Genomic DNA, 16,001 nt, shown 5'->3' on the forward strand with positions numbered 1-16,001 from the left:
AAGAATCTGATCACCAATTTAAATAACTTAAAACTTATCAAGCATATAAGAAATATCACCACATATGCAACCACCCAATAAAGCACATTCCACATAACACGAGATTTATATGTGGAAAACCCAAAAGGGAAAAACCACGGTGGGAGTTGGTACCCACAAGATTCACTATCTGCAGAATAGAAATCTTGACCGGTTAAGGTCTTACAATTATGCCCTGTTAGGAGCAGACCTGGTTAAGAGTCACCCGGTTAAGGGATTTCAATGATAAGCCCGGTTAGAAGCTTTGACTTGTTAGGATCAACCTCGTGTGAGGATTTAAGACTCTGATATAGAGCTACCCCGTTAGGGGATTTACAGATTAAGGCCTGTTACGACCTATCCAGTTAGGGGATTTAGCTGCTGCAAACTGTTAGGTAAACAACAGTGAAAAGGTCTTCATATAACACCTTCTGTGTCTGATAAGATCCGCTTTAGATCCTCAAAACTTCAACAACACTTCATTACAGAGCTTCTCTAATTACCGCACATCACATTCACAATATTCACTAATGATTTCTCTCTTTTTCACACATCGACTTGATACCTCATCACACTTTTATAGACACTTACATTTAGTCGGCTACAACCTTGGAACAATTTCCTAGGTTCAATGAATCTAGACAAACTTGCATTGCACGCTTTACTTATGTCGGCCACCGACATAAGAGATCAAAACCTGTGCCGTTTTACCGATTTAAGTGAGTACCGGTTAAGTGTTCTACTTTATTTGCTCTATACATGAAATCTCTCTCATCTGGTTAAATTTGCCAACGCGGTCATGAACATAGCTCCAAATACCTATCCCCAACATTGCTTTGAAACCGCATCACTTAACTCTTCAAGAATCGCCTATACCGGTTGCTTGAATGTAACACTGTCCTGTGTTTACCGGTTGAAGTCCTAATTGCCAGTTCTCTATCAAATTGTCTTCTCGACCGGTTAAACCTTACTGGTTGGCTTCTAAGACTTAGATGACTAGAAAACATTGTTGCCATCAATGACAACACAAAAATTTAGTCATCAAACATGAATCTCAATCACTTCAATCAATCATCTACCGGTTGCATATCAACAACACTCTTTACCAATTTAGTTAAATGCCAACAGGGTAGGTGTCTTGAACTTTGTGCCTCCATGTGGTGGTTATCCTCCTTGATGGATGAGTCAAGTACATTGAACCTGGACGCCTTGTCTTGGAATGACGTAATTGAATAAGTGATGACTGTGCGCCAATTTAGCTAGCTCATTGTAACTCATCACAAGTTGTAGGTGATTGAGGCATATCTCTTGATACTCAACACTTCCAAGCCCCTGCAATGAATGTGATGCTGGTGGGAGATACTCCCAAATTGCATCATCTTCATGACTTGATCACCTTCGCCCTGGAGCTTCATCTTGGATTACTCTTGCTATACTGGCAATGATTCTTTGATTTCCAGAGGAAATTCAAGATTGTGAAATTTTTTTCCTCTAGCTCGTGCACTCTCATGCTTGCTCTTGTGCTTCCTTGATCTCTTCTATGTGGTGAAGTCTCTCTTTTCATGAAGCAAGCTGGCATCCTCATGTTGCATTTACCCCATCTCTCATGTTGATGATATTTGATGCTGACCTCTTGTCTCGCTTGTCTTTGATTTACCATCATCCTTGAGCTGACCTTCATCATTTGTTGCTAAGTTCTTCCATAGCCTGGATCTCTCTCTCTAGCTATCCTTAAGCATGTTGAGGTGTGGATGTTGTTCATCTTCACATTGCTGTCACTTGGTATCTACTTCCTTGGGTTTTGTCACCATGAGCCAATAATAAGCAGATCCTCATCTCCCTCATGTGATGAAGTTCCTTCTTCCTTGCCTTTTAGTGCTATGTGTTTGATGATCCTATCCTTGTGTTGCCCTTGCTACTTGCTCGTCCTCTATGCCTTGAAGATGTTGATATATTTTCCTTTATGATGGCAAGTCTTGATCTCTCCTTGATGTCGTTGATCTCTATTCTTGCCTTGCTCTTGCTACTTCCATGTGGGTGTGATGTTCCTTCCATATCTTGAAGTCTTGACCCTCTTCATATTCCTTTGCATGTTCATCTCCCTTGCATGTTCATCTCCCTTCCATGTGGGTGTGATGTTCCTTCCATATCTTGAAGTCTTGACCCTCGTCCTCTATGCCTTGAAGATGTTGATATATTTTCCTTTATGATGGCAAGGCTTGATCTCTCCTTGATGTCGTTGATCTCTATTCTTGCCTTGCTCTTGCTACTTCCATGTGGGTGTGATGTTCCTTCCATATCTTGAAGTCTTGACCCTCTTCATATTCCTTTGCATGTTCATCTCCTTTGCATGTTCATCTTGAAGTCTTGACCCTCTTCATATTTTCCTTTATGATGGCAAGTCTTGATCTCTCCTTGATGTCGTTGATCTCTATTCTTGCCTTGCTCTTGCTACTTCCATGTGGGTGTGATGTTCCTTCCATATCTTGAAGTCTTGACCCTCTTCATATTCCTTTGCATGTTCATCTCCCTTGCATCAAACCTGGAAACAAACATAATTTGAATCAAAACATTGTAAAAAGTACTTAATCAAGCTTCCCACTACCCTTCCCAAATCTGGAAATGAATTTTCTGATCATGGAAATATCTGATTTTAAGTCCGATTTCCCTTCTTTTGACTTAATTCTTATCAATTTGAGTCTGATTTTGTGTTTCAGGCCTGATTGATGTCTGATTTGACAGGTATCAGGTCTGAGACATGCCTGCTTTGCATTGGTTTCATGTGGCAAAGGAAGTTCATGGATTTCATAGGGGAAAGGAAGTGACTCAATGCCTTGGTTGGGCAAAGGAAGAGCTAAATCGTGGATTTGAATGAGCATTGACAGCACTTGATGAGTTGCTGATTGAATTGTCACTCAATTTGCTCCCTTTCTTACCTTGGATCAGAATTTCATAGCCTTTTAGGGATGCTCAAGCATTGTTGGGATTCTCACTAGGCAAAGGAAATGACTAAGGGAAGGTCACAGTTTTGACACCCCAAGGGAAGTGTGCTAATTGGAGACCCCAAAGGAAGTTCGCTGATTAGAGACCACGAAGGAAGTGCGATGGGTGGAAGGTTGCGGGTTGAGGGGAGCAAAGGAAATGACTCAAATGCATTTCGCTGATCTTGGGGGGCAAAGGAAATGATGAGGTGAAAGGGTCGCGGGTTTGGAAGGGCAAAGGAAGTGCTGGGGTGGAAGGTCATGGCTTTTGAAGGGAAAAGGAAATGACTCAAAGGCATCAAGCTTGAGTTTGACATCCTCCAAATCAATTTAAAAACCTCAAATGCTCCTCCTTAATCAAAATTAGAGGTCTCCTACCTTGATCGGGTTTTTGTGAGGTCAAAGGAAGTGACGAAGTGGGAGATCGCAGCTTTGGGGGGTCAAAGGAAATGCATCCAAGCTAGATCGCATCTTTGACCAGGCAAAGGAAATGACCTTAGGATGTTCAATTTTGCTTACTTAATCACCTTGTCCTTAGCCTCTTCATAATTGTTTAGGCCTTAGCTTACCCTCCTTCCAAGCATTCACCCTCCATCGACAATTCACCTTAATCAAACTCAGCTCTTCATCTTTGACATACTCACTGCCTTAGACATTTTCATCTAACCTTGGGCAGAGTTCTTAGCATGCATTGACATTACCTCAAGGAGGTCGTGGATTTGAGAGGGCACTGATGAGCAAGGCCAAGTGGGGGTTTTAGGGGTCACTGACTGTGACTCAACCTTGTCCAATTTTGAGCAGTAGCACTCATCTTGCCAACTCAAAGTGTCCTTTGTCTTCGTTAAAGCCCCCTCACGTAGTTTAAGCCCTCATCTAGCATTAATCATCTCAACCCTCATGATTCAACACTTAGACTCTTCACCTTGAAGGTGTAAGATGTGATCATCATATATCACTCGTCTAAGGCATTTGAAAGCTACCTAACCTCTGTCCAACTCAAAGAGAGAGAGACTTGACTTGATTACCTCCTGGCCACCTAAGATACTACATCTCTTCCAAATGAAAGGTTAATAGCTAAAGACACTACAACTACCCTACAAAGTAGAAAAAAATGGGGGTCTCCATTTGCAATGGGGCGATGTGTGAAAACGTTACAACAGGTTGCTACAAGGTGGAGTACATAAGAGGTTGTCCAAGTAGGCAATGCCATTAGTAGAAATATATGGATCATGGTTTATTCAATTCCCTACCTTTCACATACCTAAGGATCCAAGGATTTACCTCTGAACCTTACAAGCTTCCTAGGTATTTGACTGACAAGATGGTGTTGCTTGAGGTAGTGAGGCAGCTATCGGAATTTGATTGCATTCAAAAAGAGAAGCATAGGCAAGGTATAAATTTTCCTATCACACTTGGGAAAATGATGGAGATATGCCCCACTGTGACAACAACTGATACAATTAATGAAAAATTGGATTTTTTTTATTATCTTGGAATATACAAGGCATGGAATTGTTTTGATCCATTCTAGAGGATCTTAATAGCCAAAGGAGAGAAGTTTACACACAAGGTTGACATCGAGGACTATTGGGCAAATCTTATAGATGAGTTTGGAGTTAGGAGAAAGATGTGGGCTTGAATGTCAGTGCATTTCATGAGGAGGGGTAACTTCTTCTCAATTCCTGATCAAGTAAAAGATGCTGGGAGTCATATTCATCCTCAGTATATCAAGGAGAAAGACAAGCCAGTTCCATCACTTGATTGGTCGCAGCCCGAAGTGGTAGACTTGAACATTTTGATGAGAAAAGTGAATGATTGCTCCAAAGAATGGGTAGATAAACAAATCAACAAGTTAAGGAGGCAAAGTACTACCTTGACCTATGAGAAAATGAAGAGAGAGGATTCTTCTCTTAATGATGATGAGAGAACTTGTTGATGTGTATTTTGTACACTATCAAACACAGAATAAAATACCCAAGGGTACCTTATCCTCTCTTGAGTAAAGCCTCTGAATGCTGAAGATATCGCAAAAAGGATCAATCAGGGTGACTTCAAGGTTCTTTGCTGTAGGATCTCTATGTGTGGATAAGCTCTCTGTGGTATGATGTGATTTTGCTGGAATCACAAGGGGACTTACACTTGATGACTGAACGTCTGATTTGCTTTGAATATTGCTGGAACATAGGTTTTCACTGCCTTAGATTTAAAAAAAAAGAAAAAAAAGACGAGGGCGAGGAAATGATCTAATCCTAACACTAAGAATGTAAGAGCAATGAATGATCTTTGATGAAATTCTAACTAAGTCTTGTTTTGACATCCCAGGACCATCTCCACAAGGTTAGTGCGATCTTCGAAGGAAAGCTTTATGATGTTCAAATCATCACTGCAGGCATAGACACCATCAGGCTGATGCATATCAATGAAGAAGCGACAATTGAAGTTAAGCTTAAGTTGAATGATTCCAGTTGACTACACAAGGCAAGTCTGCAATCAACAAACTGCTAGTAGTATGGATATACGAATTTCACCATCAATCAAGCACATTTCTTCCACTCATCTAATAACATGAAATCAAATATGAGAAGTATAGAGACCATGCAAATTGTCGAATCGACCCATAAATTTCACCATTTCTTCAATGAAGTTTTACAAGTCTTTTACAACAACATCTTGGCAACAATTTTTGCCTTCTCTCTCTACTCTACTCTAATTGCTATTCTATCAACTGGCTAATCACCTTCTAACTACTCTCTATTCACTAACTTCTCTCTAACTGCCTTTACAAAATGAGGAGTCGGGGCTTATATAGTGCCCACAATACAACTCGATGGCTAAGATCAATTTGAGATCAATGGCCAAGATTCTACAATGAAAACCCTAATTAGGGTTTGTTACAACCATTACATAACATTTAATGCTTGACCAATGAAATAATTGTATTCATAGGACACATGTCTTCTCTGGAAAATTCAACCAATGGATAGCTGGGGTAGGTACATAGAAGTTTGTGCCACCTTCCATGAGTTAGGTACATTAAATCTGGACATGCTGAGGTGGACCACACCGACTGGAGAAGTGATGACTGGGACGCCACCTCGTCTGACACTTGGTTGATGCCAATTTGATGTTACTGAGAAGCTAGCTTTAATTAACTCTTCTGGAACTATCTGCTTCTTCAACGAACCCTTGCTCTAACTTCTTTTGTCTTTGATGTGCAGTAGGATTGATGTACCTCGCCTTGGACTACCGAATTGGAAGAGGTCGCCCTTAACCTTGCTTGATCTTCTTTGATGATACTGAGCTGGAGGAGATCATCTTTGTCCTAGACCGGATCTTCTTTGATGAGAACCTGCCGTCTTGTAGATGCTCCTGCCCTAGGAGTCGCCATCTTGATACCTACACAACATTTCAAAATTAGTATTATATCTTGAAGTGTAGAAATTAAACTTAAAAGGAAGATTTAAGATTTTAATTAGGAAACTTCATGATACATCTTGAGTTATCATTTTCTAATTAACCATGCAATACTTAGATTTTTCCAAAACAAATGTTCAAAAATTAAATCTTCAACAAGGGTGTCAATATGATTTTCCCATACCTCCTCTTGAGTATTAAACTCTAAGAAATGATGCAAAAATAGATGAACTTCGCTAGGCAAAATGTAGATCAAAGCCCTCTCTTGAATGAATTGCGCCTCCTTTAGCTTTGGAAAAGATAAAAACTCCACCTCCTTTAAGTCTTCAACACTTGAAAGAAATTCGCTCCAAGCACACCAGATTTCGCACCTCCAATTAGCTCCCCAAATTCGCACTTAAGGCAATGATTGAATGATTTGAAATGTGAAAAAACTCCTCCAATATATAGAGCGCTCACCCTTTTACTCCCTCTAGGCCGACTTGGCAAAAAGGAGGTTAAAAATTAAATAAAATCTCAAAAAAAGGGGCCGACTTGGCAAAATGAAAGCAAAATAGTGCCTTGAGCGCTTTATTTTTTAATTTTAATTTGATAAAAATTAATTTTTAATGCCTCCAAAGTAAAATTTCGATTTTCTCAAGGCTTCAAATTAATTATTAAATGCCAAAATGCTTTGAAATTAATGCGAATTTAAATCTAATTTTCCAAATGTCTCAAATTTAGCAATTTTGGCGATTTAGTGCAAATTGGAGAATATCAATTTTTAAAACAAGGCCTGATGAAACCCCATGATGATTTCGCCCTGGACCCTCTCTGAGGGTCAGGAGCGATTTTTCATTTTTTGCTCAAATTTAGCATTTTTCAACCTCCAAAATCTCTTTAAGACATTTCAACTAGGCCCCCTCACTGACTTGCAAACTTAACCTTGTCAAATTTTGGGGAAAAGAAGTGTTTTTGGTGTTTTTCGCTCTGCTCCCTCCCTGAGGGTCATGAGCGACTTTTTGATTTTGAGCTTGATGATCCACCATTTTTCATTGAAACTTAATTCATCTCTTGGCAATGTTCTTCCTTCATCCATCTCATCCAAACTCGCTTTGTTGTTGCAAGGTAAAATGAGGATTTTCAATAATTTCGCTGTGGGCCCTCTCTGAGGGTCAGGAGCGATTTTTCATTTTTTGACCAAAATCATCAAGTTTCAAAGGCAAAACAATATTCATCATGTTTTTGGAGGTCTCTTCTCCTTATCCTAACCTTTCCTTAGCACCATTTTGAAGAAAACATGCATTTTTTGAAAATCTTGCTCTAGACCTTCAGTGAGGGTCAGGAGCGACTTTTTGGTTTTAGGCAAATTCCTTTATCTTTTAATCTTCAAATCACCTCCAAGGCATAACACATCACGTTCTCCTCCTATCCAAGCAAGATTTTATCTCAATTCTTCAAACAAAGGAGAGAAACCTGGAAAATCACTATGGGCCCTCTCTGAGGGTCCAGAGCGATTTTTGTAATTGCCTTCAAAATTTTGATTCTCAACGATTTCTTTTCACTTCAAGGCTTTTCAAACATCGTTTCAAACCCATGCCTAACCTTAGCTTTCCTCAAACTTGGATGAAAAGTTCCCATATTAGGTTTCTCGCTGTGGGCCCTCTCTGAGGGTCAGGAGTGATTTTTGACCTTTTGAACTCTCCGCCAGGATAATTTTATGGAATATAACATTTAAGTATAAGTGACATTTTCAGGATGTTTGAGAGTGGTTTCAGACCTCCAGGAGTTATATTGCAAAATCTAGTTTTTGGAGGTTTTTCAGTTTCCAGACTTAGTCAAATTTTAGGATCAGGACATTCTAGACTTAGCCAAATTTCAGGATCAGGACTTTCAGACTTCATCACTTACCAACTTGACCTAACTCAAGCAGAACCTGCTATCCAGGTGATCCCCTTGGCGACACTCAAAATGCAAAGGCTAATTGACAAAACCCTAAAAGACCTAGAAAACAAACTCTAGAAAGCAAAAAGCAGGGGTCCCCATTTGCAATGGGGCGATGTGTGAATATGTCACAATAGAACTATAAGTGATGTAAGAACAAACAATGGTGAAGAGGGTCAAGTTTCCAAGAGAAGAAAGGGTATACCCGGAGGAACACAAGCAAAGGGTAAGGAGATTGCCAGTCAAGAATCCAGATACAAGAAGCACAAATCCAATACTCCTCAGTCTACCATGAGTTCCTCATCCGTTAAAGAAAATGATATACCAAGAAAAGACAATGAATTTGAACAAGGTTCCGACTTGGAGATCCTACCAGATAATGGTCAAGATGAGCACACATCAGCTCAATCAGTACCACATGAAGATGAAGAACAACAATCGGGATCTCCAACCATTCAGCTTGAGGTCCATTTAGGAGATGATGTGGAAGACCTTAGTAAGAAGAGAGCAAAAAAGGAGGTGAGTTTTTCCTTGAGAGGACTTGATGATGATCAGCAGCTCGAGGATGGAATGGGATTTTTTACAATCCCTAATTAGTTGATGAATGGTATGGAAAAAAAGAAAGATGGAGAAATTCAGCCCATTGAAGATATAGATGACTTCTTAGCTTGGATTGGTAAGGCTAAATAAAAGAAGGCGAAGAAGTTCTCTAAAATTACTAGAGATGATTCGGGATATGCATTTTGCAAGTGGCCATCCCAACAATTGACAAGCCTAGAGATGAGGTCACTCCCATGGACTATCAAGTTACAACAATTGATCCTGGACCATCCACAAAGCAATAAGAGTTTCAAGAGATGGATGATTCCACCAAGGCTATTGAGGCAAGATTAAATAGAATTGAAGAGAAGAAGGAAATGTAAGGAATGGAGAACAAGAAATTCAAGGAATACATTGAGGGGTTGTCAAATCCCCTAAAGCGTGAGGATCCTACATTCGTTTCACCCATCGCTATTGCTCATGGGTCACTTAATGACCATGAGGCAGTGAGGATTACGTACTAGGAGGTTGGAAAATGGATAGAAGATATTACAAAACAAGCAGAGGACTTCCTAGTCTAGTTTTCCTAAGCCTACGATAGAACAACGCTGCTCATAAGCAGGATACAATTCTTGGAAGGAGTATGTTGAAGCGGATTCCTACATTGACATTTATCCAGGGGGGAGTGATTCAAGAGGGAAATGTATATGGTTTCCATTGATGGTATTGTTCTTTGGCAATGAAGAAATCAATATTTGATCATGTGTGAGATGAGTGCATGGAAATGTTGCGATCGATCTTAGAGATAGAATCGAAGATCCTCACTTCAATTGAGGAATTATTGGGACAAGATGTCCACACTTCTAGCAGCTTGAATTTGGAAGGATTGAAAGAGAAAATGAAGTTTGTTTACTTTCAAGGGCTAGAGTGTATCGGGAAGAATCAAGTAGACGATTTGGTCTCCCTTATGATCTACATTAGCAACTTGCAAAAGCTTACACCAGATTGGGAGAACATCTTCGATGCTTGCTCAGATGCCTTGGATGTGATTAAATTGCAACAAGATTGTTTGCCAAGTGTCACAATGGAAGAGCTCAATTCAGTCATGTCTATATTCGTTGAATATGCATCCAAAGAGAGGGATAGAGGAAGGAATCTTCTAGAAAACTTTCTTGATGACTAGGTGTCATCTCATTGGACCTCATTCCTCGAGCTTTGTGATATGGATAAGATTCCATTTTTTGTTAGAAAACTTAGCTAGGGATGAGTTGGCATGGTCTTGGCCCTTGATTCTAAATGAATCTTGGAGACTCTATATATACCGCTTCTCCCATTTGTAAGGGAGAGATTTTGAGAATTGTCACTTAGATGCTGCCAAAATTCAATTGAATCATTGAACTTGGGTGATTTTATGACAACTTGGAGTATAGTGTGGTTCTTTAATCCTCAATTTAGTTTATAATTTTGCTTTATGTATTTTAATTGAATGAAGAAATTGTTGAATGGATCTATATGAAATTCGTTTATCCATACCACTAACTGTTTGCTGATTGTAAATTTGTCTTGTGAGGTCAATTGGAATTTGATCTAAGCTTAACTTTGATTTCCATTTGCTCATTAATATGCATCAAATGGATGGTGTTAGTGTTGTGGGTATGAATCTTAACATCTATTGATTACCTTAGAAGATTGCACTAAGCTTTGTAGAGTTGTTCATTGTATGACAAAACTAAGCTTAGTAGATTTTCATGGAGTCATTCACTATCTCTTGCATTCTAGGATTAGAATAGGAATATAATAGAATTCCTAAACCCTTTCTTTTTGCATTTTATTTGAAAATCTTTGTTAGAGATAGGATCAAGTGCTCATCATGCTAAATCACAAGTCATTTTAAAACTGTGGCAAAATACTTATATTCATGAAGGTCTGAGGCTTTATTAGAACAATTGTGTAAGTCCCTTTGTGCATGCAACAAATCACATCAACTTATTCTTTGATCTGTCTAAATAGCACTACATTTGCTTGATCAGATCCTTTTAAGCTTCAATCTGCCTTTACTCAAACTGCAGATTCATTCTCCGGTTAGGCAACCACGCACTCAACTGATTTCTGCCAACTTTTGCCAACCCCAAAATAAAACAACTTCATCGACCTTAAATACAAATCAATTAGGTCGGTAACAGAACAAAAACCTAATTCTCTCATCATCGAAATTACAAACAAGTCGGTACAAGCATGACCGATATATTTCATAGCAATCTCTTCACATCAATCAAGAAAACCTCAACCACTCCTTACCTCTTCACCGGTTTTTGTAACTCATCATGCGCTATGCATTAGATGCAATACACTTTGCTCCTTCCCAAGACAAACAAACGGGCCAAAGCAATTTGAACTTATCTTCATACAATGACCACACGTGTCACCATTATTACTGCTCAACATCAAATCTTAAACCAACATAACCATTTCAACAAACTTGATCGGTTAGGGTTTAACAAAAACAACTGTAGGGTTTACCGGTTACATAACATAGAAAGGGTTTAACCTTATACACTGGTTTACCGGTTCAACTTACAAACTTACATACTGGTTTACAACATCTTCCACAAAGTTCATCCTACCGGTTAAAAGACAATAGCAATAATAACAACAATATCAACAATATCATAAATGCCATTACCGGTTCAATTGACATCAATGACAACATATCATTAATGCATTCTTTATGCAAAATGCCAACACATCAACCCTTGAGTTATGCACACGTCAAGACCTGACATTAGGAACCTTGGAGTCATCCCATTTGATTACATAGTTCAGCATCTGGGAGTATTTTGATCAAGAGAGGGTAAATTACTTTGGTATTTTATTCTGTGTTAGAGGTGTCTAAAAAAACACATCAACAGGGTCCTCAGTTAATTCTTTTAGTTTTGAATAGGGGACATGAGACTAGGATGCCCTTGCATCAATCTCCCTAGGTGAAAGAATCTTGAACTATGGGCTTGGAATTAAGGCTGCATGGAAGGCTAATTTGATGACCCAAGACAACTTACTTCCACATCAGAAATCCATAAGCCTTTTTCTCGCCCCTTACCCTTCCAATAAATAAGATATTTTTTGAACTTGTTCTGTTTTGTCTTCTTTGCAACACATGTCTAAAATTTGTGCAATCTCCTCTTGTTGCTTTTTGGAAATATCCACTTTCCAATTTGGCTCTCCCTTATATTGCACACTCCTCTTTTTGGGAAGATGCACTCTCCAATTCGTCTCTTCCTTATCTTGCAGACTATCTTTGAAATCATACACATGATAGGAATATAGATTATAAACATTGAATATCAGTGAGATTTCCATCTCTCCTTGCAACTCGAACTCATATTCTTTTTCCCAGAATCTGCACAAAATCTTGCAATGATTCAATTTTTTCAGGGTTTAATTTTTTATTTGTTACTCATGGGAATAGTTCTTTTCTCAAGACCCCCACTCATCTTCAAGACTAAGTCTTGTCCCGTAGATAATTATTTGCACACAATTTATATGTAGTGTTACTCTTCCAACTACTTCTTGACTTGTGCATGAACTTTCTTCACGTGTTGTGTGAAGCCTTTAGGGTTTACATTGGTGCAATTATCATCCTCAATCTTCAATAGATACATGACGATGTTCCATCACCACTTGGAACGATGTCCTTCCAATTGAACTCTTTATAGAATTGTACACAAGCTTTACTTGTGCAACATAGAGTTCTATTTTGTGGGTTTTGCTCACACTAAACATCTCAAAAGTTTACCAAAACTCTAGTTGATAACTTTAATATGATCTTCTCTAAATAAATTCATATCTTTTAGTTTGCTCTTAGGTATTCTCATATTCTAGATCAACCAAAAATAGATATCTCATGATGATTGGAATATGTTTACAATAATCATTGGGGTAGACATACTGAAAACACATCAGGTATGAACCCAACATGGAGCATAAAATAAAAACATGAAGCTTACACATGAATATATATATACATGGAGCATACATGCAAATACACGTATTGTTAGATCCCTTCTTATTGACTAGAATGCATCCATTGATTATTTTTTTTACCTTGTAGGCTAGCAGGATCAAAGAAGAAAGAAGAAGTATTTGGATCTGCAAAAGGCAAGTGCATCGAAGGGTTTGTTATGGGCTAGGAAGGGGCCCTAACCCCGGTTTACTACTCTCACGAGCTAGGAAGGGGGCCTAACCTCACTTTGATACGCATTAGCCACTTAGAGCCATAAAAGAGGGCCTAACCCGACCTTTTTGCTCCAATGAGCCAGGAAGGGGGCCTAAACCCGTCTTGCTGCTCATAAGCCACTTATATCTAGAAAGAGGGCCTAACCCCACCTTTTTGCTCCAATGAGTTGGGAAGGGTGCCTAACCCCACCTGGCTGCTCATAAGCCACTTAGAGCTAGAAAGAGGGCCTATCCCCACCTTTCTGTTCCCATGAGCCAGGAAGATAGCCTAACACCTAGATTTGTTCCTCCACAAAGCTCCATTTGTTTATTGTCCTTTCTTCTTTCGATTGGATGCTCTTAAGATCTCCTTCATCGTACCTTGTTTTCTTGCTTGGATTTCCTTTTGCTTCTTCGTTGGACATTGCCTCTATATTACATATTTGGCTTTCTTTCCCACGTATGTGTCTTGGCCTCCATTCTTCCTTGCATTTGAAGCACAAAATTTTCTCTTTTGGGTCTTTTTGTCGTCTTTTAAGTTTTTCCTGATTACAATTGTGCCCATGTTCCCATTTTCCCTTGCATTGAAAACATAATCCTTTGTTAATGAGCTCCCTTCTTTCATTGTAAGATAGAGGGGGATAAGGGTTTGTATGAATGTTAGAAGGTTGATTCTTTGTGTGGTATTTGTCCTTTGCAGGTGGGATGTCTAATTTTAGTGCCTCTTAGTTTGCATCTTCAAGTGATGTAGGATCGAGGGCACTTACCAAGCCTCGGATAGTTTTTTTAAATCCCTCGATACATAGGTATGTGAGTCTTCTTTGAGACACCCCTAGTACCATGATTGATAGTTTTTGGAATTTGATGGCATACTCGTCTACAGTTCCATGTTGTTTTATCTTTGTTAGCTTTGTAAAGTACCATTTGGGGTGTCTTTGATCAAATCTTGTGATAAGCCTTTGAGTGAATTCATTGTAAGTGGTTATGTGTTGGTGGCCTTGGGTAACATGGCCATGATGCCACCAATCATGGGCTGTTCCTGTTAAGTGGAGTATGGTGAATTTTATGGTGTTTTTTTCCGTCATGGGGCTAAGTGAAAGATAGGTCTCCAACTTTTGGACCCATAAACACGCTGTAAATTTTCCAGATCCATCAAAGTTGGGAAGGGTTATCTACAAGGAAACCACATCCCTGCAAATCTCATTACCTTGGCTGCATCTGCCTGGGAAAGGAAACAGGGAATGGCTACACAATCCGTCTTGCTCAAGTACTAGGGAAGTAAACCTAGCTGAGGTTTTCTGTCTTAATTTTACATCTTGATAATATTTAGCCTAAATGTCTAGCTATTATTTGTTTCTTCTCTGTGAAGTTAAACTTAGATTCCTTAGATTATCTTGGGGTCTTGTGCAGGTATTGTAAAATGATTTTGTTCCTTAACCTTTGTACTCATTTCTGTAATATATTGTAACAATCTTTTGTTTAAATCAGCTAAAATGGATAAATAATTTGGACATATCTCAGATATTTGTATCGATTTCATATCACATTTAAAATCAAGGATAGTTTCCTTAATTTGATAAGTTCATCATTCTCAGCTTACAGTCACTTTTAGCAACTTACCAGTCAACACAGATCTAGCTAGATTAATCTTAAGGCTTGTTACTAGCCCTACTTCTCATGATCAGAGTAATAATATAAAATATTGTGTATGATACGGAACAACTCTGTGACAATCTGCTATGGTCTTGTTTAAAGTTTATGCATTTCTTTATTTTTAATATTTTACAATGGTTTTGCAGGAATGCTAAATTTCATTTTTTGCGTTGGATATTGTATAATAATTTTGTTATGGGTAATTTGAATTTTAGATGAGAAAGGAAAATTTGATGAAGTAGTGGAGGACAAAGGAGTCAAAGTTTTGATTGATCCAAGAGCACTTATGCATGTCATTGGGACTCAGATGGACTTTGTGGAGGATAGACTGAAGTAAGAAAATGTCTCTGCCTAAATTGACTCTCAAAATGTCCATACGAAGTCTATTTGTTCGGTAATAATGTGGAAGCCATGCACCATATTGATTATCCTTGAAAGCAACAAGTAAAATTCCTTTCATAAAGAAATCGATGTTTATATGAATGATTTTTTGTGTTTATTTTCTTTACAGGTCAGAGTTCTTATTTATCAATCCAATTTTTCTTATATTTTCATTACAGGTCAGAGTTTGTATTTATCAATCCAAATTCTAAAGGAGAATGTGGCTGTGGAGAATCATTCAAAACATAAGCATACATGTAAAGGGCTTAGGTATCTTTCTAACTATTATTTTGAGCTACTCAAAATTATCTTGGGTGGTAGATGTAAACTTCTGGATAAAACTGTGTGTATAGTTTTTATCCAGAAGTTTACATCTACTATTCATGGACTGTGGAAAACTAATACCATCGATTATCTTGGGTGCCCAAACACAATATTTATGTAAATTGTTTTGATGGGAGGAAAGTAAGGTTTTATTCAGCAGGTTATTGTTTGGAGAGATCTGTTACCTTCTGGAGCTGATTTTGGCACAGTTTTGACACATTCTTAAATATTAAGATGAAAATTTGTCCAAATTCTGAAGAAAAGGTGGTCCCATCTTCACCCACAATAAATATAGCTTTAATGTTCGTTTATTAGATTTTGGACTCATGAACTAGACATTTTATTTTGAGATTAAATGACAGAATGAATGTCTTGGAAAAGAAAAAATCCAGTCACGTCTGAAATTGAGTTTAGAGGAAATGTCCTAAGAATTGATGGTCTTTTGTACAAAATTGTATGAAAGGATTCAGTGCAGGTAAAACAGACACACAGACAGAAGCTTGTCTCTCTTACCAATATATGTAAAACAAAAATTGCAAGCGACAATTTCTAATT

General features: G+C 38.4%; 1 protein-coding gene across 2 annotated transcripts in view; it reads left to right on the forward strand.

Moving 5' to 3' along the window:
• Positions 1-15,762, forward strand: part of LOC131075216 (iron-sulfur assembly protein IscA-like 3, mitochondrial) — a 67,632-nt gene extending 51,870 nt beyond the window's left edge. The window contains exons 2-3 of one of the 2 annotated variants that reach the window (XR_009359505.1): positions 14,957-15,185; positions 15,302-15,397. Coding sequence is in view for 1 of the 2 variants with exons in the window: in XM_058012048.2 (XP_057868031.1) it covers positions 14,957-15,074; positions 15,302-15,371 (188 nt within the window). In the remaining variant the exon portion in view is untranslated. Of the gene's footprint in view, positions 1-14,956; positions 15,186-15,301 lie in introns of both variants that reach the window. The other variant, XM_058012048.2, reaches the window with a different exon arrangement.
• Positions 15,763-16,001: the final 239 nt, after the last annotated feature.

The sequence above is a fragment of the Cryptomeria japonica genome, chromosome 11, assembly GCF_030272615.1.
Source record: "Cryptomeria japonica chromosome 11, Sugi_1.0, whole genome shotgun sequence".
In the NCBI taxonomy this organism is placed as follows: Eukaryota; Viridiplantae; Streptophyta; class Pinopsida; order Cupressales; family Cupressaceae; genus Cryptomeria; species Cryptomeria japonica.